Source organism: Megalobrama amblycephala, linkage group LG16 (assembly GCF_018812025.1).
Source record: "Megalobrama amblycephala isolate DHTTF-2021 linkage group LG16, ASM1881202v1, whole genome shotgun sequence".
Classification (NCBI taxonomy): Eukaryota; Metazoa; Chordata; class Actinopteri; order Cypriniformes; family Xenocyprididae; genus Megalobrama; species Megalobrama amblycephala.
The window spans coordinates 35,729,718-35,753,852 of NC_063059.1; the positions used below are offsets into that span (position 1 = coordinate 35,729,718).

A 24,135-nucleotide genomic window follows, 5' to 3' on the forward strand; every position below is an offset into this window, starting at 1 on the left:
GCTATTTGCTCTTCTTGTGATCAAGAAGTATCACTTTTTAAAACAAGAAATGTTTTGATGCCAATATTGTCAAGCCAACATCAAAAAATAAATGATTTAATCATTTCAGATGGCTGAACATGTGTTAGCAGTTAATACACATTTCTGTCTGTTATTAGGCAGCATTAGACTGGTCTGATAGCTTGAATAGCCATTACTAAAAAACTTTTGCATAAACAACTTTCTATGTTAACTTCGTGACGTTGTACGGGAGAATAGATATTTATCGTTATTACATTTTAGTCGTTTAGTCGTTACTACAGATAAGGGAAGTAAATGTTATGGTTTATTAGTCTTTACTTGCTCTCCATCTCGGCACACATGCGCACATCTGCACACTGAGAACCAGGAAGTGTGTGGATTCAAGAAAAACGGAACCGTTAGTCGGGTTAATATTTGACTTTTGTTTTCTGCCAAAGCAGGTGAGTACTTAATACAATCTTTAAATAACGTTTTTTCCCCAGTGTCTTTTTGCTTTCGTTGAAATAAAGAGCATTAAAGTATTACTGTATTGATAATTCTGTGTTAATATTGATGTCGTATGTTTATTGTTTTGGTTATACTGATGAAGCGTCTAGGATTAACTGTAAGCATTTTGTAGCTTTTTAAGTAATTTATGATTTATATGTGGGTTTATGTACATCCTTTAATGATTTACTTCTGGCAGAGCAGTTCCTATTTGAGGACAGATTATCTGCAAAGAAATGGCAGAGTCTGCAGTGAGTCAGTATGTGGATCAGTTCAGCTGTCCAGTCTGTTTGGATCCTCTGAAGGAGCCGGTGACGATTCCCTGTGGACACAGTTACTGTATGAGCTGTATTACTGACTGCTGGGGCCAGAAGGAGCAGGGGCCGCCGTACCGCTGTCCCCAATGCAGAGAGAGCTTCAGTCAGAGACCTCTACTGAAGAAGAACACTCTGATAGCTGAGATGATCGAGACGCTGCAGAAGACTTCCCTACAAACGGCTGCTGTGGAGTGTGATGTTTGCACTACAGAGAAGAACAGAGCTGTAAAGTCCTGTCTGCAGTGCTTGGCCTCCTTCTGTCAAACTCACCTGCAGCTTCACTATGAATCTCCTGCGTTTATGAAGCACAAACTAGTTGAAGCTTCCAGAAACATTCAGGAGAACATCTGCCACAGTCATGGGAAACTTCTGGAGATTTACTGCCGGGATGATCATCAGTGCATTTGTTGTTTGTGTACAGATAATCATAATGGACACAGTGTGGTGTCTGTGGATTCAGAATGGACTAGTAAAAAGGTAACATCAACAATAATAAAAAAACATGCATGTGCAATTTTAATATTATTATTATTATATTGCATATATTTATAGGCTGTATTTTCGATTCACCTTCTCACAAAGCCTTTTATCAGACTGGAAAGGTGTTGTGTCTATTCTTGCCTATCGTTTTATTATGTATGTTAATATTCCTCAGAAAGAGTTGAATGAGATAAAGGAGGAGTGTCAGAAGCTGATCCAGGAGCGAGAGAGAGGTCAGCAGGAACTCGGTGAAGCAGTGAAGCTTCTTAAAGTATGTTTCTTTATGTGTTTTTTAGTTTTAAAGTTTGTTTGACATGCAGAAAAGTTGATGAAGTCAATAAAAGTATACAATGACCAATGGGTTTTGAGCTCCAAAAATTGATTTAAAAACTGCTATAAGATGCATCACACAGTGTTCTTATTGAGACTTCTGACAATTGTGGTGCTTGACAGCCACTTATTTACTGTCTTACTGCATTGTTTTGAGTCACAACAGTGATCTGCATGATCAGATCTTTGTGTCTCCAACAGAATTCAGCTCTAGAGACCATGGAGGACATTGAGAAGGTCTTCACTGAGCTCATCTGCTCTCTTGAGAAGAAACGCTCTGAGATTAAAGAGCAGATCAGAGCTCAGGAGAAGACTGAGATAGGTCGAGCAGAGGAACTTCACAAACATCTGGATCAAGAGCTGACCGAACTCAGAAAAAGACAAGCAGAGATTGAGAAACTTCTGATTACTGAAGACCAGATCATTTTTCTGAAGGTAATGAAAGTCCTTTAATCAATATACCACCATGTTTCTATACTTACTCTTTTACATAAGCAGTGTTGTATTTGTCTCATTTCAGAGCTGTCAGTCTGTGTGTGTTTTACCCACATTTGAAGATGTTCCCATCACTCAACACACTCGTCTGTATTTTAAAGACATCTCAATCTCAGCATTCAGAGAGGTTTTGGAGGATGTCTATCAACAGCAAACAGCTAAAATATCACAAGAAGGTCTGAATATTTTGATATATTGTTTTGCCATTCATATTCTGTAGGATTAAACCAACAAATTAATCACACATTTGTTTTTATTGTCTCTTCAGTGTCAAATGTCCATGTTGCAAAGACCCAAAATGATTTTTTGCAGTGTAAGTTGAACTGTGGTTTCTTCAAGGCAGATCATTAATTGATAAGTATCAGTGGATATGATCTGTTACAATGTGATCATTTTGGAACCAAAGTGTACTTTGTTCAATATTTGTTTTTTTGTCCTCAGATTTCTGTGAACTTCACTTGGATCCAAACACTGCAAACAATAAACTCAAAATGTCTGAAGACAACAGGAAAATATCATTTACATATAAAGACCAACAGTATCCTGATCACCCAGAGCGATTTGATAGATATGTGAATGTCTTGTGTCAAGAGGGTTTGTGTGATCGCTGTTACTGGGAGGTCGAGTGCAGTGGGAACAATTGGGCTGTAGCAGTTTGTTACAAAGGAATTGGACGTAAAGGAAGAAATTATGACTGTAGACTTGGCTCCAACAAAGAATCCTGGAGATTGTCCCGCTCTCAAAAGAACGTCTATTTCACACATGATAAAGCCCAAGTCTCAATCCCTGCTGTCTGCTCCTCTAGAATAGGAGTGTATCTGGATCACAGAGCAGGAACTCTGTCCTTCTACAGCGTCTCTGACACAATGACTCTCCTTCACAGAGTCCAGACCACTTTCACTGAACCCTTATACCCTGCTTTTTATTCTGGACAAGTTTCATCAGTCAGGATCATAGAAAAGCAGAGCTTAAAATATAATCTATCTAATATATTAAAAAATACATAATTGTATTTGAGCATCAAACATTGATTTAAATTAAATAGTAGTTCTGAATTCTAAAAATGTGAATATGTGAAACAATTTACCCGAAGTGTAATTTGTAGTTTGGTTTATTAATGTCATGTACTTACTTGCTTAGCAGGAACTCTGTCCTTCTACAGCGTCTCTGATACAATGACTCTGCTTCACAGAGTCCAGACCACTTTCACTGAACCCTTATACCCTGCTTTAGGGTTGGAGACGGTTCATCTGTCAGGATCATAAAGCAGAAAAAAGACCAATTATATATAAAAAACGAATTTATAACAGAATTACCTGAACTATTTACAAATGCACAAAGTCAGTATCTAGTGGATATATACAGCACAAGGGAAATTTCCACCACATTTTTCCATGCTTCTCAAAACATTTAATAAATGTTTATGCTCTCCTTAATCAGGATTTAATAATCTAAAAATCAACATTTTTCATATTTATTACATCAGTTGTGAGGTTAATAGATCTATTTTTTTTGTCAATAGACAATTTCATGTTGAATATTAAAGATTTGTATGTATATATTTTTAAATGTGTAGATAAAGTAATTGATTTAGATTTGAATGATAGTTGTTTTTATTTCAAAGAGAAATAAGAGGAGAACAAATGTGATGTATGTTTCTTTAAGATTTTGTCATTTGTGTCATTAACTGATTTACATATAATTTTTAATTTAGCATTTTACATTAAATCATCAAAAATGATATATGTATTTTCATATCTGCTAAAATCAAATGTCAGCTGTAATAAGTCATGCAATAAGTCAATGTCAGATTTCTGAATGTTGATATAAATAATGTAGACTACTAATGTAGATAATATTTAGAAATGGGACAAAACACATTGTTTACTGTATTATAGGCTACTGAAAATCTACAATAGGCTACACAAATAACATTTTACGTTACATCTGTTTCTGAACAAATAAAGTAGTAATTGATTTAATAAATACACAAGCCTGATTTTTGTTTCAATTGTCAGAATCTATCGTAGCCTAAATGACAAAAAAAAAAAAAAAAAAACATGACGCTTAGCTTAAAATTATAATTTAATGAGTAAATAATTCAATAATATAGCATATATACAGTTTATGAGGACAATAAAGTGGACTGAATCGAAGGAGCTCTAAAAGAATTTTAGAATCATTGTCTGAAGGAATCGTTATCCCATGATTTATTCATCCTCAAGCCATCCTAGGTGTTCATGACTATCTTCTTTCAGACAATCATTAGAGTCCTGGCCTGAAGACATCTACATGGCAATATTCAATTACAGTCATAGCGCCACCTGTGGGTGACAGGAAATGACTTGTTTTACACTGTGATTAACTCCACATAGAGATTTAACCAGAACAACATCATATTTGGTCCAGTCTAATCTTAAGACCTTAGCAATGTTACATTGCAAAGATCTTGAGTTTTCACTGAAGGGCGTCTCCGTGGTGGCCTGACAACGTCTGATGTTTCGCCATGAAAGAGGAAGCTGTTGTAACTCAGGCATACAATGTCCAATCTGCCTCAAACTTCACGCCAAAATTTAGTTATAGTCATATTGCCACCTGTTGGTAGCAGGAAGTGTGGCAAATACAAATGACTGACGTTGTCCTCTTTATATTTATATACTTAAATGCATATTGCCCACCGTGCCGTGTTTTCCTAAAGCCACCGGGTGGCGGTGGCATGGGTGTGAGGGCCCTTTCATCGCTGCTTGCAGCTTTAATTTTTTTTTTCTTTTCTATTTCTCTCACTGTTTCATTATCACTGTCTGCTTTGAGACAGCCCCATTTTGTTTACGTACTCACTGAAAAACAGAAGTATATGAAACATATTTCCCCACTGGTGATTCAATCACTGTAATAGTACCACGCACTGTTCTTCTGGGCAAAGCACATCATATTTGAGAATTATTTCTGTCAAGGTAAGAACTTAATAAGATCCAAAAATTATGACTTTATCTTGTTGTCTGCTTTGTATGTATTAGTTCATCTGTGTGTACAGAGTGTTTATATTCCTTTAACTTGTAATGGGCCTGGGCTGTGTTTCTCAAAATCATTGTGAGCGAAGTCCGATCGTATGGAGTCCATTAGGTGGATAGTGTTTCTTAAGCTCATGATGCTGTTGGGAAACCCATGAATGAACTGCCATTTTAAAATCTTCCCAGTCTACTGACTGTTATGACATCTGCTTCAAACATTACAATGCTCATGATAACTTTTGTTAACTCTACAATATGTAAATTCACTTCACCAGCTAAAAGGGAAGCATTCACATGACTTCATTTTTCATTGATCACATGATTTTCTGAAAGCATGTGGTTTTTTCATCTCTTTATCATGGAAGCAACACAAAGGAATTAAGGTGAAAGTGGAAGTGAAACCTGTTAACGTAATCAACTTCAACAAAACGTGGTATTTATAGATTCATAATATATTACAGATACATTAATATACATTGTACTGCAAGCACTCACACCACACATAAGGAAGGAAAAACACATCTGGAAAGGTTATTTGCTGCAGCTTGTTGAGAGCCGAGTACCGGTGTTGTGGACCCCCTGCCAAACTATTACCCCCCTTGTTGAAGTCGCTACTTGATTGCCTAATCCTAACCCCACCCCTACTTGTGTTTGTAGAGTATATGGAGCAGGAGCCTATGGAAGTAAACTAATGACAAATGTTTTTGAAACAAAAAAGCTTGTTGAATTGCACTAATTAAAAAAACAAACAAACAAAAAAAAAAAAACATTGTATTAACCATATTTTTAGGGCTTGCATTTTTATGGGCTGAAATTCAACACAGTTGTATATTTACGCTGTGAATATTTCAATCAAAAACATTTCACACACTTTTTCATTATTAAAAATTAATTAATCAAATTTCACCTTTCAGATTTCATTCTTTCTGTTTAAAAATACAACCAATTCAACAGACAAGATTTGTTCCATTTTATTTCGCTTTACAAATTTGCTTCCACAAGTTCAGTGGTTCAAATTTGATAGAAAATTCAACATTGCACATCCGGGAACAACAGGAATAGCAGTAGAGTACCGCATTTTTTACCGCAGTAGTGCATTTTCCAGTCCCAGGCAGCGTCCAGCAGGGTCGATTCCATTTTTGTAATTGGCTTCCCTGGAAGTTGTCCTGCTCTTCTAAAGGCAGTGGATTTTGAGAATCCAGGCTTTGGAGGAGAGAGGGCATTGATGGTGGTTTTCCTTCCTTTCAGGATAACTGCCAATTCCTGTGTCTCCAGGTATAATGGTCTTGGGAAAGACTCGTTTTGCATCCAACAAGGTTGTGCCTTAGCGTTTCTAGGGTTTGACATAGAGGACATGATGAATCTTCTCCAATCCACTGGTTTAGGTTCTTGGGTGTGGGAAGAACATCGTAGGTGGCTCTGATAATGAAGCTCAGTCTGCTTCCTTCCATCTCCCAAAGATCCTTCCAGGTGAGCTTTTGTTGCTCCAGGTTTTCGCATTTAGTCCAATGTCCTTGTCTGGACTGCAAGACTGCCTTTGTACATCTCTCTGGCTCCTCTTGCTGCCAGACCTCAGCTACTACCAGCTGTTTTCTCTGGTAAGATGTTGCCTTGCATCATGTGGGTCAGCTTGTCCCATGTCCAAAACCCCCTAGGTAGGCTAGGCCACAAATGGTCCATCTGTTGGATCTGTCATTGCATGGGAAACAATAGATGCATTTTGACAACACATTTGAAGTAGCCTTCAAATTTGGACAGACTTCGTTGCTGTGATTCATTCGGCCTTTGAACACAGCCTTCAAAGGATGCAGCCTCTGAATTGGAATGCAGCTACTGTTTGCTCCAGAGAGTCCAAAAATATGGCGAGCACTACACAGATTGCAATGTGCCATGATGTATTCCCAAGCTTCTCTCATGTTAATGTTGATTATATGTAAAATCTTGGCAGTATCCATACTTTCACTTCAGTGAAATTTGGCATTTGACAATTAATGTTGCTTTTCTTGGCAAAACAGCTCTTATTACAGAACAGAAGCGGAAATGGCAGATTCTGTAGCGAGTCAGTATGCAGATCAGTTCAGCTGTCCAGTCTGTTTGGATGGGCTGAAGGAGCCGGTGACGATTCCCTGTGGACACAGTTACTGTATGAGCTGTATTACTGACTGCTGGGGCCAGAAGGAGCAGGGGCCACCGTACCACTGTCCCCAATGCAGAGAGAGCTTCAGTCAGAGACCTCTACTGAAGAAGAACACTCTGATAGCTGAGATGATGGCGAAGCTGCAGAAGACGTCCCTACAAACGGCTGCTGTGGAGTGTGATGTTTGCACTACAGAGAAGAACAGAGCTGTAAAGTCCTGTCTGCAGTGCTTGGCTTCCTTCTGTCAAACTCACCTGCAGCCTCACTATGAATCTCCTGCGTTTATGAAGCACAAACTAGTCCAAGCTTCCAGAAACATTCAGGAGAACATCTGCCTTAGTCATGGGAAACTTCTGGAGATTTATTGTCAGGATGATCATCAGTGCATTTGTTGTTTGTGTACTGACAATCACAAAGGACACAGTGTGGTGTCTGTGGATTCAGAATGGACTAGTAAAAAGGTAATTTCAACAATAATAAAACATGCATAAAATATTTTAATTATAATTGTTATTGTTATTATTTTTTATTATTTTTGTATTATATTACTTTTATTTAGACAGTAATTTCAATTCACCTTGTTACACCTATTTACCAGACTGGAAAGGTGTATATTTTTGTCTATTAATGTTTTATTAATTTTGTATGTTAACATCCTCAGAAAGAGATAAAGGAGATAAAAGAGGAGTGTCAGAAGCTGATCCAGGAGCGAGAGAGAGGTCAGCTGGACCTCGTTGAAGCGGTGAAGCTTCTTACAGTATGTTTCTTTACGTCCTCTTTACGTTTAAAGTTTTTTGACACATAAAAGTAGATCTTTTAGATTAAGTAAAGATATACAGTGACCAATGGGTTTTAAGCTTCAAAAATGATTTAAAAAATGCTAAAAAGTAGTGACATAGAAGTCATGGTGTTCTTATTGAGACTTCAGTCCATTTTGGAGCCTGACATACACTTGTTCCCTTCTGATACTACACTCTGTACTGCGTCGTCTGCCGCTTAGGCAAGACGCAACGGGGAAACTCCTGTTTTCACCGATTCTGAAGCCTTTTTTAATCACACAGTTAAAACTGCACGGCCATTGGTTTGTGGAGTTTAAGTAAACAAACCAATGACGCTGTCTCGCCTTGGCATACTGATTCATTCTCCTTCAGCGACGCAGATCACATCTCTTCGTTGATCCTGAGACTTAAAGCCACCTTCTTCCTGCAAGCAGCTTGAATTCGCCATTGATCAGCTCACCGCTCTGCAGCAGCAAGAGCGGTGAGCTGATCAATGAGCATTGAAGCAACTTTACGAAGTGCATGGATGCGACCCTCTCCCCTCTGAGGCAGATGGGCGTACGCATACTCAACTACCTTGACGACTGGCTCGTCCTGGCTCAGTTGGAGGCGGAGCTAGTGGCACACAGATCCCTCCTCCTCAGCCACTTGGAGTGCTAGGGGCTCAGGGTCAATTTTCTGAAGAGCGCTTTATCTCCCAGCCAACGTATCTCGTTCCTGGGGATTATTTTCAACTCGACCTGCATGAGGGCCGTAGTCTCGCCAGAGCAATCCCTGGCCATTCAGCAGCTCGTGGAAACTTTCACACCCGGATCCTCTCTGCCGCTCAGAGCGTTTCAGAGGATGCTAGGTCTGATGGGCTCAGCATCACCAGCCGGCCAGTTGGGCCTACTTCGTATGCGCCCACTACAGTTCTGGCTGAAACCGCGGGTCCCGTCCCAAGCCTGGCAGCATGGTCGCTGCTCGCTCAAAGTGAATCAGGCATGTGCTGCAACCCTGGCTCCTTGGATGGACCACTGCTGGTTCGAGCAGGGCGTGGCTATAAGGAGGATGTGCAAGAGGAAATTCGTTTTCACAGATGCTTTTAAAATCGGCTGGGGAGTGCTGGAGGAGCATTGAAAGCAAGCTTCATATCTGGAAATGATGGCGGTGTATCAAGCTCTCCAATCTTTCCTCCCTCTCCTGGTGGGACACTATGTCCTGGTCAGATCAGACAATATGACAGTGGTGTCCTTCATAAATCACCAGGGTGGGCTCTCATCCAAGCCCCTTTTCACTCTAGCAAGAACAATCCTAGAATGGGCCCAGCAAAACCTGCTCTCACTCAGAGCAGCGCATGTTCAGGATGTACTGAACAAAGGGGCGGACATGTTGTCCCTGAACAACCTTCCCTCGGAGGAATGGTCGCTCCACCCCCTTGCGGTTCAGGAAATTTGGGATGTCTTTGGGAGGGCAGAGGTCAACCTCTTCGCCTCAGAAGACAACTTTCGTTGCCCAATTTATTTTTTGAAGACTAAGGTTGCGCTAGCCCATGACTGGCCTAGCCTCCTCCTGTATGCTTTTCTCCCGGTTGCTCTGATTCCTCAGGTTAACAGACAAATCAGGGAAGGTGCCCACAGGGTCCTCCTGGTGGCTCCCCTATGGAGGAGCCAACCATGGTTCTTGGACCTGTCTCAGCTGTCGTCCATGGAGCCATGGCCGATACCCTTAAGACGAGACATCCTCTCCCAAGCAGGAGGGACAATTTGGCACCCCAAACCCGAGCTGTGGGATCTCCATGTATGGCTTCTAGACAGGAGCCTTCAAACCTCCCTGAAGATGTCCTGAACACTATCTCACAAGCCAGAGCTCCTTCAATGACATGTCTCTACTCTCTAAAATGGTCAGTCTTTGCTGCCTGGTGTACAGCCCAGGACAAAGACCCATTTTTCTTGTGACATATCTCTGATATTGTCTTTCCTTCAAGACTTAATGGATAAGGGCTGTACTCCCCCTACCCTTAAAGTCTATGTCGCAGCAATAGCGGCCTCTCATGCTCCCATAATAGTTCAGTCGATAGGAAGAAAAAACCTTGTTGTTCGTTTCCTAAAAGGGGCTAGGAGGCTGAACCCTCCCCGCCCCCATACGGTTCCCACGTGGGACCTGTCTTTGGTTCTCAGAGGCCTTAAGGGTCCTCCCTTTGAACAACTCCAGACTGTTGACTTATGTCCTCTAACGCTGAAAACCACCTTATTGCTAGCCTTAGCATTGGTAAAGTGAGTGGTAGATTTACAGGCGTTCGGGCCTAACGACTCAAAAGTTGTCCTGAAACCAAGACATGGATATGTCCTGAAGGTCCTATCCACAGATGGTCATTCTCTTTGCACTTCCTCCTTCCCAGGATGATCAGGAGTTGAACCTACTCTGTCCAGTCAGGGTCCTGAGCACTTACATCAGTCGTTCCGCCTCTTTTCGTCAGTCTGAACAACTCTTTGTCTACTTTGTGACCATACGAAAGGTCTTCCTGTCACGAAGCCCAGATTATGCAGATGGATAGTCGATGCTATAGCACTCGCTTACTCCTCCTTGGGCCTACAGTGCCCCATAGGTGTTAGAGCACACTCCATGAGGGGCATGGCCTCTTCTTGGGCATGGTCCACTGGCATGTCCATCGCGTAAATTTGTGAGGCGGCTGGCTGGGCCTCGCCATCCACCTTTGTCAGTTTATGGCCATGACCAAAGTCCGGGTAATAACATATTTTTCCCATTCCCTTTATATGCTCTAGGCCAAAAGGGGCTCCTAGAATACAGTTTCCTCAAGTCCCCGATCTTCCGTGATACATTATGTTATGTGCATACGTGCAAGCCCTCCTCAGTGCTCCGCTCAGATTCTCTGTCATCCCCACTTCATAGCACGGCATGATTGTATAATCCCTGTTGCGTCTTGCCTAAGTAGCAGATGACGCAATACGGAGTGTAGTATTGAAAGGGAACGTACTCGGTTACTAACATAACCTCAGTTCCCTTAGATACGGAAGTACAGCGTAATTTGCTGTGCTATTCGTAGGACGCCTCATGCCATCGCTTCAGTCTAATCAGTTTGCTAAGGTGAGACGGCCGCTTATATAGCCCGAGACCCTGTCCATTTTGGCCGGCTCGAGTGGGCTTGCTCGCCATTGGCTCGTGCGGCTCTGCCACGCCGCCATTGGTTCATTTGCTTAAACTCCATGAACCAATGGTCATGAAGTTTTCACTGCGTGATTAAAAAAGGCTTCAGAATCGGTGAAAACAGGAGTTTCCCCATTGCGTCTTGCCTAAACGGCAGACGACACAGTACTCCGTTCCGTATCTAAGGGAACCGAGGTTACATTGGTAACCAAGTACGTTTACACCAAACAGAAACAGCTTAATTTGACTGCTTGAACATTTAGAGATCGATAGAAAAAAAAAGAATTGCTCACATATATTTTGGCTATTGCACCAAGTCACAATGATCTGCATGATCACATCTTTCTACCTCCAACAGAGTTCAGCGCTAGAGACCATGGAGGATGTTGAGGAGGTTTTCATTGAGCTCATCTGCTCCCTTGAGAAGAAACGCTCTGAGATTAAAGAGCAGATCAGAGCTCAGGAGAAGACTGAAATAGATCGAGCAGAGGAACTTCACAAACATCTGGATCAAGAGCTGACAGAACTCAGAAAAAGACAAACTAAGATTGAGAAACTTCTGATTTCTGATGATCAGGTCCATTGTCTGAAGGTAATAAAGGTCATTTCTAGGGCTGTTCCACTCAACATGACAACCGCCTCACCATAGTGTTCAAGTGGTACACCAAAACACTTTTTTTTTGAAGGTTAAAGGGTACATAACACACACAGTTTCTACCAATGTCATGTTAATCTTAAGTACCCGCAGAGTAGTATTGCATCCTTCATATCTCTCATATCTAGTATTTAGTTTTATCATATTTATAAAAGATACATACGCTGTACTGACTCTTTCCAAAAAAAACCTAGCTCCTGGAGGCGTGCCTGATGTGGGCAGAGCTAAAGAGTCATGAGCATGCACAGCTTTTGCGTAGAGATCGCCCGCAAGCTGCGACATAATTATAAATAAAAAGGGAACAAAAATGTTTGTGTTGTTTACATTATATGCACTTGCGTGCCGATTGCCAACAAAACACAGACATTTGTTGCAGTTACTCACCGTCCACGATCTGCAAATCCAGTGTAGAACTGGGACTTGTTTACAAAGCATTTATCACCGAAATTCTGGGATCAAACAAACATACATGCACAACTCCCCAGAAAAACAAACTTCATCCACTGTTCCCTTAATGCTGGGTTCTTTGGGAAGCTGAAAAAGGTCATCTTTCCCTCATAACCAAAAACACACTCCTTTGGTTACATTGTTGAAAAAATCTCGGCTTCCGTAACCCGAACGAAGCACATTGAAGGGCGTGCTCTTGACGACTGTTGTCAGAATCGAATCTGACGTTTGCATGTGCGTTTGAGAAAAAGACACGCAGCAACTGAGAAGGTATGACTCGCGCCCGGGGGAAGTGCATAAAGTGGATGCACGAGCAGCACGCAATTCCGATCAGAGAGGGAAGACGTGTTACAGATGTCATGGCAAAAATCACAGCCCCCAGGTGTGTCATTTCAAGGAGGCAAAGTGCCATAATTGTGGAAAAATTGGTTACATTAAAAGAGCATGCAGAGGAAAAATGGGAAAAAGTAAACGTTTTACTGTCAAAAACACTAAGTATGTGGAGGCAGAGGAAGCTGAGTTGCCCATGTTTTCGCTGTTAAGTGAAGAGAAGGACAAAAAGTCATTCACAGAGACATTTAAGGTAAATGTCAAAGAAATAATGATGGAAATTGATACTGGAGCAGCCGTGAGCATCATATCTGACAAACTGTTCCAAGCTGCCTTCCCAACAGAGCCACTAGAGGTCACAGGGGTCAAACTTAAGACTTATACAGGTGAGATTATGCCTGTATTGGGACAGTTTAAAGCGAAAGTGAGCTACGAAGGACAGAGTGTACTGCTACCCTTAATTGTAGTAAAAGGGGAGGGGCCAGCTCTGTGTGGCAGAAATTGGCTACAAAACAAAAAAAATTAAACATGTCAGTCAAGTGCATCAACCAAAGACACTTCAAGAGGTGCTAGATTCGTGCCCAGAGGTGTTCAAAGAGGAATTAGGCACACTCAGTGGGATTAAGGCAAAGATACTGGTGAATCCTGAAATTTCCCCACGTTTTTGTAAAGCTTGCCCACTGCCTTTTTCCATGAAGGCTCAAGTTGACGTGGAATTGGACAGACTGGAGAAGGCTGGAATAATCACACCTGTAAAACACAGTGAATGGGCAGCCATTGTGCCGGTGGTTAAAAAAGACAAAACCATAAGACTGTGTGGAGACTATAAATTAACCGTGAATCAAGCAGCTACTACAGAAACGTACCCATTACCCCGGATTGAGGAGTTGATGGCTACACTGAGTGGAGGAACTGTGTTTTCTAAAATAGACCTAGCTTCAGCGTACCAGCAGGTTCTTTTAGATGACGAGTCCAAACAGCTGTTGACCATCAACACACACAGAGGATTATTTGTCTACAATAGGCTACCATTAGGTGTCAGCTCAGCACCCTCGATTTTTCAAAGAATTATGGAGAACATCATGAAAGATCTTGATGTTGTCATTTACCTTGATGATCTCCTGGTCACTGGAAGAACAGAACATGAACATCTACTGCGGCTACAGGCAGTGCTGCAAAGACTCAAGGAGAATGGCTTGAGAGTGAAGAAGTCAAAATGCCTTAATACCTTAGCCTGGGATTCGTCAGCATAGGGAATTGGAGCGGTTCTGCAACACACCATGCCCACTGGAGAGGAACGTCCAGTGGCTTATGCCTCACAAACTCTTGCGCCTGCTGAGAAAAAGTACTCTCAAATTGAGAAAGAGGGACTGGCGCTCATTTTTGGATTTAAAAAGTTTCATCAATATCTGTGGGAAAGGAAGTTCAAGATGGTAACTGACCATAAACCTCTGTTGACTTTGTTCGGAGAACATAAAAGTCTACCCACCATGGCAGCGGCCAGGATTCAGAGGTGGGCAATCATTCTTTCAGCTTATGATTACCATATTGAGTACTGTCCTTCCGAGAAACACAGCAATGCGGATGGTCTTTCATGGGTTCTCTTATCTGACATGATGGATGCAGGCACAGTGGCTGTGTCTGAGAATATTCATGCTTTAATCGCCGAACATTTTGAACAAGCTCCTCTGAATGCAGATCAGGTGGCACGTGTAACACACCGAGACAAGGTGTTATCCAAAGTCCTGAAGTATGTAATGGAGGTTTGGCCAATGGATGTGGACGAGAGTTTGAAAGCTTATCACTCACGCAGAAATGAATTGTCTGCAGAGAGAGGATGTGTGCTCTGGGGCACCAGAGTGATAATTCCGGACACATAGACTTTGCCGTCCTTTTCAGGGACACACATTCATGATACTTGTGGATGCGTATTCAAAGTGGTTGGAGGTGTTCAAAATGCCTAGCCTCACCTCACAAGCGACCATCACAAGACTAAGGAGATTGTTTGCAGCATATGGACTGCCGGAGCACATTGTTACAGACAATGGAACACAATTTACGTATGTGGAGTTCAAAAACTTCATGCAGCAAAATGTTATTCTCCATTGAACGAGTGCTCCCGGTCATCCTGCTACCAACGGTCTGGCAGAAAGGTATGTGCAGACATTTAAAAGCGGAATAAAGTAACTTGCTCATTTGACAATGGACTTGGAAGATAAGATCTCGCTTTTCCTGATGCAGTATCGCACTACTCCAAACTGTACTACAGGTCAATCACCAGCGGATCTTTTCCTTAACCACCATGTGCGCACTCGTCTGGATTATGTTCATCCAGATGTCGCTGTCACTGTTCGCCAGAAGCAGTATCTGCAAAAGTTCTATCATGACCAACGAGCGGTGGAGAGGTCTTTTTCTGAAAAAGATGCGGTTTACCTTCGTAACACCACAGGAGGTGGGAACAAATGGGTTCCAGGTGTGATAGTAAAGCAAACTGGGCCAGTGTCTTACAAAGTTCAGGGACGAGATGCTGATGTTACTTTCAGGAGACATGGTGATCAGTTGAGACCCAGGTTTGTAGGGGATGAGCTTGTTAAAGAGACTGATTGCTCAGAGATGGACACTTCTTTTCAACCCAGTGAACCAGAAGAGGAGAAACAAGCAGTTTCTGAGTTTTCTCAAAGGGACTGTGGAGGGGTTACAGGGGTTACTCAGAGTCCACGTCACTCTTCCAGAATTAGAAAACCACCTAAACGTTTAGACTTGTAATACATGAAGCAGACACTTTTGCAATAGCTACAGATAGGACTGTTATTGTCGTAAATGTAGTCCTGGCATGTTACTGTTATAAAAAAAAAAAAAAAAAAAATGGGTTGTTATAATGTTGTTAGTAGAAACAGTAATAATTTTGTTGTGGTATGTTTTTTTTTTTTGCAGATTCTGGTGAAGATGAATGTACCTTTGTTTAAAAGGGGGGGTAAATGTGATGTATTGAATGCTTGCAAGTTTTGCATTTGACACGGTAGAGATTCCGTAGCTAAGGGGCGGGGTCTTTTTGGGGACGCGCTTGGCGCTGGTGTTCGAAGATTTAGTCAGTAAAAAGTGACCAGAGAAATCAGCCATGCGGTCTCACATGTGTTTATCTGAATAGATACATCACAATTTTATAGGCATGCGCATTTTGCACAAGAATGCACATGTGCTCATGCATGTAGTGTCACGGAAAGAATGACAGATGCAAGTGCAAGTTAATCTCTTTATTAGAGCTTCACACCAGAGTTAGTCATAAAACGAGAAGAGACAGTAGCAGGAGAGTGGTGACGCAGGGACTTCGATGGGCAGCTGGAAATCCTGTGGTGAGGTGAGATGGTGTCGTGAGCCCGTGAGTCCGTGCGTCCGAATCCGTGAGTGCAATCCAAAGTGAGAGTCCGACGGAGAACAGGAACAGGAAACAACGACGAGGTAATCCACTCCGGGGAACAAACAAACACGAGAGAGCACAGGACACAACACCAGGATTCCAAACAACGATCTGACAAACACGAGACGAAAGACAAGGTGTTAAATAGGCAGATAATGATTGCACACAGCTGCCGCTGATCAACAATCAGCGACGACGCCCACACAGAACAATCAACCAGACACACCCACACAAACACACAGACACCAGAATGAGACAGCGGATTGATCAACCGTGACAGTACCCTCCCTCCTAGGAACGCCTCACGGCGTTCCCAGAACCACCTACCTGTCGATTGTAATCATCGATAAGGGAGTGATCCAGGATGTCCCTAGCAGGAACCCAACTTCTCTCCTCCGGACCGTAACCTACCCAGTCCACCAAGTACTGGAATCCACGTCCCCTCCGCCTTGAGTCCAGAATACGATAGACCGAATAAGTGGGTTCCCCATCTACGAGTCGCGGCGGTGGGGGAACCGGAGTGGGTGGATTAAGATGTGAATGAAACACAGGTTTAATTTTGGAGACATGAAAGGCGGAATGAATTCTCCTGTACGCTGGAGGAAGTCTGAGTCGGACTGCCACCGGACTAATGATCTTGGTGACAGGGAACGGGCCGATAAATTTGGGAGCTAACTTGTTAGAAACGGAGCGGAGCGGAATATTCTTGGTAGAAAGCCACACTTTTTGACCCACGACGTATACGGGAGGCTTCGACCGGTGGCGATCAGTCTTAGCCTTGGTGCGCGCCCTCACCTGCAGAAGAGTCTCACGGGCTCTACTCCAAGTGCGGTGGCACCTCTGGACAAAGGCGTGAGCGGAGGGGACCGCGACTTCGGATTCCAGACTGGGAAAAACAGGTGGCTGGTAACCTACACTACCTTCAAACGGTGAGAGGCCCGTGGAAGACACTGGTAACGAATTATGTGCGTACTCAATCATAGAGAGTTGTTGGCTCCAGGAGGAAGGATTCTTGGAAGCCAAACATCGCAACATTCTCTCTAAATCTTGGTTGGCTCTCTCGGTTTGACCATTGGTCTGGGGATGGAACCCAGATGAAAGACTGACAGTCGCCCCCAGTAATCTACAAAACTCTCGCCAAAATTTGGACACAAATTGGGGACCCCTGTCGGACACCACATCTACCGGGAGGCCATGTAACCGAAAGATGTGGTCAACGACAGTTACCGCTGTCTCCTTAGCAGAGGGTAATTTGGTTAAGGGAATGAAATGAGTCGCCTTCGAGAACCGGTCCACTACGGTCAAAACGACCGTGTACCCCTGAGAGGGTGGGAGGGCGGTGACAAAATCTAGCGCGATGTGGGACCAGGGTCTCGAAGGGACAGACAGCGGTTGGAGTAACCCATCTGGGGGTCGGTTGGAAGTCTTACCAGTGGCGCAAACCGAGCAAGCCAAAACAAAACTGCGAATGTCACGAGCCATGGCAGGCCACCAGAATCGTTGCTTAACCAAAAACCTGGTACGATTAACCCCTGGATGACAAGCTACGTTGGAACAGTGACCCCATTTGATAACGCAGGACCTCAACTTCTCCGGCACAAATAAACGATTCGGTGGGCAACCGGGCGGAGGCGTTACCCCTTCTAAGGCCACCAAGACCTTCGATTCGACCTCCCATGTAAGAGTGGAGACCACTAATGTCTCAGGAAGAATACACTCGGGAGTAGACGGGCGTTCGGAAGGGTCAAAAATGCGAGATAAAGAATCGGGCTTGATGTTCTTGGAGCCCGGGCGGTACGAGAGAGAAAAATCAAATCGTCCGAAAAAAAAGTGCCCACCGAGCCTGCCTGGAGTTAAGTCTTTTAGCTGATCGGATATACTCTAAGTTCTTGTGATCCGTCCAAACGATAAAAGGTACCCCAGAACCTTCCAACCAATGTCGCCACTCTTCCAACGCTAATTTGACTGCCAACAACTCTCTGTTACCAATGTCGTAATTGCGTTCGGCGGGAGACAAACGATGAGAAAAATACGCGCAAGGGTGCATCTTATCGTCTGTGGGAGAACGCTGAGATAACACTGCACCTACCCCCACCTCTGACGCGTCGACCTCCACCACGAACTGACGTGAGGAATCAGGGGCAATGAGAATGGGAGCCGAAACGAAGCGACTCTTCAGTTTGGTAAATGCAGCCTCCGCTGCATCGGACCACCTAAACATCGTTCTGGGGGAGGTCAAGGCAGTCAGAGGCGTGGCTAGTTGGCTGAAATTGCGAATAAACCGCCGGTAAAAATTGGCGAACCCCAGAAACCTCTGTAGGGCCTTACGGGAATCTGGACTTGGCCAATCCACCATAGCCTTAACCTTGTCAGGATCCATGCGCACTCCCTCAGACGAGACGATGTACCCTAGGAAAGAAACAGACTGTGCATGAAAATCGCATTTCTCCGCCTTGACAAAAAGCCCATTCTCTAACAGACGTTGAAGCACCCGTCTGACGTGTTGCACATGTTCCTGGAGAGATGAAGAAAAAAATCAATATGTCATCCAGGTAGACATAAATGAACTGGTCGACCATATCTCTCAACACGTCATTGACGAGTGCCTGGAAGACCGCCGGGGAGTTGGACAGCCCGAAGGGCATGACCAAGTATTCAAAGTGCCCCCTAGGGGTGTTAAAAGCGGTCTTCCATTCATCCCCCTTCCTGATGCGAACCAAATGATAAGCGTTTCTTAAGTCCAATTTAGTGAAAACGGATGCTCCTTGCAACCTCTCAAAGGCTGAAGACATCAACGGCAAAGGATAAGTATTCTTTACCGTGATGTTATTCAGCCCTCGGTAATCAATACAAGGTCGCAAGGAACCATCCTTCTTCCCCACAAAAAAGAACCCCGCCCCCGCTGGAGAAGAGGAAGGACGGATGAACCCCGCTGCCAGAGAATCAGAAATATATTTCTCCATGGCCTCCCTCTCGGGAGCGGACAGAGAGTATAATTTGCCTTTAGGCGGAGACTTACCGGGCACTAAATCTATAGCACAGTCGTAGGGACGGTGCGGAGGAAGAGAAGCAGCACGGGACTTACTGAACACTTCCTTCAGATCCAAGTACTCCGTGGGCACGTTTGACAAATCCACCGCCTCTTCCTGTAACACAGAAGCAGACACAGTGGAACAAGCAGACAAAAGACAAGACCTGTGACAATGAGTGCTCCACTCCGTGATGGAGTGCTGCTGCCAGTCGACCTTGGGGTTGTGTTCAGTGAGCCAAGGGTGTCCGAGTACAATGGGTGCCAGTGGGGAGTCCATGAGAAGAAACTTGATGCTTTCGGTGTGGTTGCCAGACGTGACGAGAGTAATGGAATCGGTAGACTGAGAAATGTTGGGGAGCCGTTGTCCGTTGAGTGCGTTGACTGTGATCTGCTGGTTGAGTAGAATGGTGGGTAAGTTGTTGTTGCGTGCAAAGCCGGTGTCCATGAAGTTCCCCTCAGCCCCAGAGTCTAGGAGTGCCTGGCAGGTGAGGTTGTGTGTGGCCCATCTCAGTCTTACCGGAAGGAGAGTGGATGGTGAGGACTTCTCGGCGGAGATCCCACCCGATAGTAGCCTCTTCATTACTACAGGGCTTGGTCTTTTTACTGGACATGACCGTAGGAAGTGGCCCGTTCCGCCGCAGTACAAACATAATCCCTGGGATCTCCGCCTTTCTCTCTCCTCCCGGGAAAGCCGAGCTCTCCCTACCTGCATGGGTTCAGGATCGGATGAAGGGCCGACCGTGTCCGCTGAGCTGGCCGACCGTCCCTCCGCTCCACGGGAAACAGGACTGGGAAGAGCAAGACGCTCCAGCCGCTGAAGGCGAGCATCCACTCGTAAGGCGAGATCGATGAGTCCATTGAGGGTTTGAGGAAGGTCCAACACGTAGATCTCTCTGTGGACACGGTCGGCCAACCCATGCAGGAATACATCCCACTGCGCCTCCTCGTTCCATCGGCACTCCGCCGCCAGGGTGCGGAACTCAATAGAGTATTCGGCGACCGTGCGATTTCCTTGTCTGAGCTCAGTGAGTTGTCGAGCGGCGTCCTTGCCCGCCACCGCACGGTCAAACACCCTCTTCATCTCGGCGGCGAGTGCCTGGAACGAGGCGCAGCACGGGTCCTGGTTCTCCCACACCGCCGTTCCCCACAAAGCAGCCTGACCAGTCAAAAGCGTCAGTACGAACGCCACCTTGGATTCTTCTCTTTCAAATGTGCGTGGCTGCAATGAGAAATGCATGGAACATCTGGTCAAGAAGGCTCTGCAAAAGTTCGGCTCACCAGCGTAGGTCTGCGGAACCGGGAGGCGTGGCTCTGGCTGGTCCATTCGCTCCGGAGGTGTGGGGGGAATCGGCGGCGTGGGCAGCGCAGTGGGAGCGCGAAGTTCTTGAAGCTGCTGGGAGAGCTCGGACACCTGCGTCACCAGCGCTTGAACAGCGCGTCTGGTTGAAGAGATACTCTCCTATTGTTGATCCATACGAGAAATGCTGTGATTGATGAACTCCGTCAACGCTGCTGAACTTGCTGCATCCATAGTTGGTCAGATTGTTCTGTCACGGAAAGAATGACAGATGCAAGTGCAGTAGCAGGAGAGTGGTGACGCAGGGACTTCGATGGGCAGCTGGAAATCCTGTGGTGAGGTGAGATGGTGTCGTGAGCCCGTGAGTCCGTGCGTCCGAATCCGTGAGTGCAATCCAAAGTGAGAGTCCGACGGAGAACAGGAACAGGAAACAACGACGAGGTAATCCACTCCGGGGAACAAACAAACACGAGAGAGCACAGGACACAACACCAGGATTCCAAACAACGATCTGACAAACACGAGACGAAAGACAAGGTGTTAAATAGGCAGATAATGATTGCACACAGCTGCCGCTGATCAACAATCAGCGGCGACGCCCACACAGAACAATCAACCAGACACACCCACACAAACACACAGACACCAGAATGAGACAGCGGATTGATCAACCGTGACATGTAGTGTTGACATCACTAACTACTGGTCTGGCTGCATAATACAGAATTTTTAGTCATTTTCACAGAACCATGTGAACGGGGATCATTTTGACAACATTGTCATCTGTATGCGAAAAAATTTAGCACATCATTGTCTTGTAAATGTAGTTCAGTTCATGGAGCTCTCACCTAAGTCTGCGCCGATTCTGCGCAGTAGTGACCGAAGTGCGGCCGTAGTATCAAGGTCTCGCTCACACTCCCGCAGAGTCAATCACAAGCACATGCCCCTGAACCTTTTTTGAGAAGCCTGACTGCTCCAGTTTTGATGTTTGCTGATTGCAGTACGACAAGAGGCCTGAATTAAAATAAGGTAAATACAACTACTAACCACAGATTAAAAGTTAAAAGTGTAGTCCACTGGCTCCTCAGTTCGCTCAGAGAAACTGTCAATCTCAATCATGACGTCACACTCCTGTTTTTATAGCATCAAATAACTAACTAAAACCTAACATATTTAAAAAAACGAACACTTGAACTTACATCAGTGTGATAAAAACTATATAAAACGACAGAAATCCTCTTTAGAAGTGTAATTTAATTGTTTAGTTTGTCCCTCTAACCATTAGATTAGATGGAGAGGGTGGGATTTATGACCTATACTGGGTCCAGCCACCTGGGGGTGATCGAAACGTTTTGGCTTCACTTTTCAGGACTTATGTGGCACACTTGTTCACAAGCTGTAGTGTGTTGTTTTACCAACAGAAGTGATAAAATAAACATGCTTGTTTGTTATGAAAGTAATGTTTGCTGACCACTGCACCCTAGTCATTTCATCACTATATACCACGTTTCTATAATTACTCACTGTTTCACATTTTTAAATCTCTTTTACATGTAGTACTGTATTTGTCTCATTTCAGAGCTGTCAGTCTGTGTGTGTTTTACCCACATTTGAAGACAGCTTCACTCAACACTCTCATCTGTCTTTTAAAGACATTTCACTCTCAATGTTTAAGGAGGTTTTGGAGGACGTCTGTCAACAGCAAACGGACAGAATATCCAGAGAAGGTCTGAATATTTTGATATATTGTATTGTCATTTTTGCGTAATAGGAATCAACCATAAATTAATTGTATGCTTGTTTTGTCTCTTCAGTGTCAAATGTCTACGTTGCAAATCCTCCAGAACCAAAGACACAGAATGATTTTTTGCAGTGTAAGTGGTTTCTTTAAGGCAAATTATTAAATGATAAGTATCATCTGTTACAATGTGACCATTTTGGAATAAAAGTTTACTTTGTTCAAAATTTGTTTTTTGTCCATTCCTCCTCTTCAGATTCCTTTGAACTTCACCTGGATCTAAATACAGCACACAAACACCTCAAACTGACAGAAGAGAACAGGAAAATATCAGCTTCAGATAAAGCTCAGCAATATCCTGATCAACCTGAGCGATTTAATGAACGTCCCTACATCTTGTCTAGACAGGGTTTGTACGGTCGCTGTTACTGGGAGGTCGAGTGCAGTGGGGATGAATGGGCTGTAGGAGTTTGTTATAAGGGAATTGGACGTAAAGGAAGTTCTGATTACTGTGCACTTGGTTTCAACAAAAAATCATGGAGATTGGGCTATTATCAGCATCATTTCGGTTTCATACATGCTAAAATAAAGGTCCGTATCCCTGCTGCCTCTAGAATAGGAGTGTATCTGGATCACAGAGCAGGAACTCTGTCCTTCTACAGCGTCTCTGACACAATGACTCTCCTTCACAGAGTCCAGACCACTTTCACTGAACCCTTATACCCTGCTTTTAGGGTTGGAGGTGATTCATCTATCTGGATCATAGAGCATAAAAAAAGACCAATTATAAAAACATAATCTATATACCATAAATTACCTGAATTATTCACAAATGCAAGAGGTCAGTATGTAGAGTGTAGCACAGGGTAAATTTCCACCACTTTTTTCCACATTAAATCTCTTCTCTAACATTTATTAAATGGTTATGCTCTGATTAATCATAATTTAATAATCTAAAAATCAATATTTTTGACATTTATTCCATCAGTTTTGAGGTTACATTTTTTTAGATAGATAACTGATTAGTACATTTGTTTTATTTTTGATATTAAAGATTTGTATGAATATTTGTAGTTAAAATAATTGATTTAGATTTGAATGATGGTTGTTTTTATTTCAAAGTGTTATTTTGAGATCCTTGAGGTAAGAAGCCTCATTTTAATTGGTGCAAAAAAAAAAAAAGCTTTTTATAATTTATTATAATTCATGAAATCATTTGTTTATGGCACATTTCAGACATCTTTATGATTTATCTTAACATGTAGGCCAATAAGTTCAGTCATTTTAATCTCAGTTTATAGTCTGTTACTGTAATGACATTCCTTCAGTTAAAATTTAGACCTGTGTATAATTTAATTCAAATGTATTTTTTTGACCGAGATTTTGCCATTTAATTTGTCTGTATTCAATGATTTAACTAAATGTTACTTTAATTCTCATTAAATATTCTAAATTGCAATTCAACTAGATTCACAATATTTAGCATTTTACATTAAATCGTCAAAAATTGATAAAAAAAAAAATCAAATGTCAGCTGTGATCAATTATGGGCAAGATAATCCACTTTCATGATTTTCAATTGTGGACTTAAGTATTGATTCTAAAAGTATTGTAAATGTCTAAATTTAATAATTACAATGTTCACCAGTTGATAATATGAGGAAAATAAACATTTTATTTCTCTTTCACTGTTTCTTTCTCTCTCTCTTCTTTAAGCCCATTTTGTTTATGTGCTGAGAACCAGGAAGTATTTGATTTCAAGAGAAATTAAACTTATTTCTCCACTACATAAGCGATTCAACCTCTGTAATAGATCCACTCTGCTGTTCAGCTGTAAAGCAAATCATATTCAACAAAAATCTGTGTGTGTGTGTGTGTACAGAGTGTTTCTACTCCTGTAAGTTGTAACAGGCCCGGTGAAACAAAATCTTGTTTTGTAGCTACTTCATTGCTGAAAGATTGTTTTGGGATTTTGTTTTTATAATGAAAACTTAAGTAGTAGCTGAACTAAATACT

At 43.1% G+C, this 24,135-nt stretch overlaps 2 protein-coding genes across 3 annotated transcripts; both read left to right on the forward strand.

Moving 5' to 3' along the window:
• The first annotated feature begins 341 nt into the window (after nt 1-341).
• Nucleotides 342-4,115, forward strand: LOC125248327 (tripartite motif-containing protein 16-like). 2 transcript variants are annotated; one of them, XM_048160067.1, is made up of 7 exons: nt 342-461; nt 712-1,301; nt 1,480-1,575; nt 1,836-2,069; nt 2,155-2,305; nt 2,398-2,442; nt 2,571-4,115. In XM_048160067.1, exons 2-7 carry the CDS (start codon nt 744-746, stop codon nt 3,134-3,136), a joined length of 1,650 nt encoding a protein of 549 aa, XP_048016024.1. In that variant the 5' UTR covers nt 342-461; nt 712-743; the 3' UTR covers nt 3,137-4,115. The 2 variants fall into 2 exon arrangements, with proteins under 2 accessions (XP_048016024.1, XP_048016023.1); XM_048160066.1 differs by having other exon boundaries at nt 350-461; nt 707-1,301.
• An 828-nt stretch (nt 4,116-4,943) lies between these two features.
• On the forward strand, nt 4,944-23,800 carry LOC125248329 (tripartite motif-containing protein 16-like). The gene is made up of 7 exons (XM_048160070.1): nt 4,944-5,083; nt 7,156-7,738; nt 7,939-8,034; nt 11,562-11,795; nt 21,961-22,108; nt 22,196-22,255; nt 22,376-23,800. Exons 2-7 carry the CDS (start codon nt 7,181-7,183, stop codon nt 22,915-22,917), a joined length of 1,638 nt encoding a protein of 545 aa, XP_048016027.1. The 5' UTR covers nt 4,944-5,083; nt 7,156-7,180; the 3' UTR covers nt 22,918-23,800.
• The last annotated feature ends 335 nt before the right edge of the window (nt 23,801-24,135 follow it).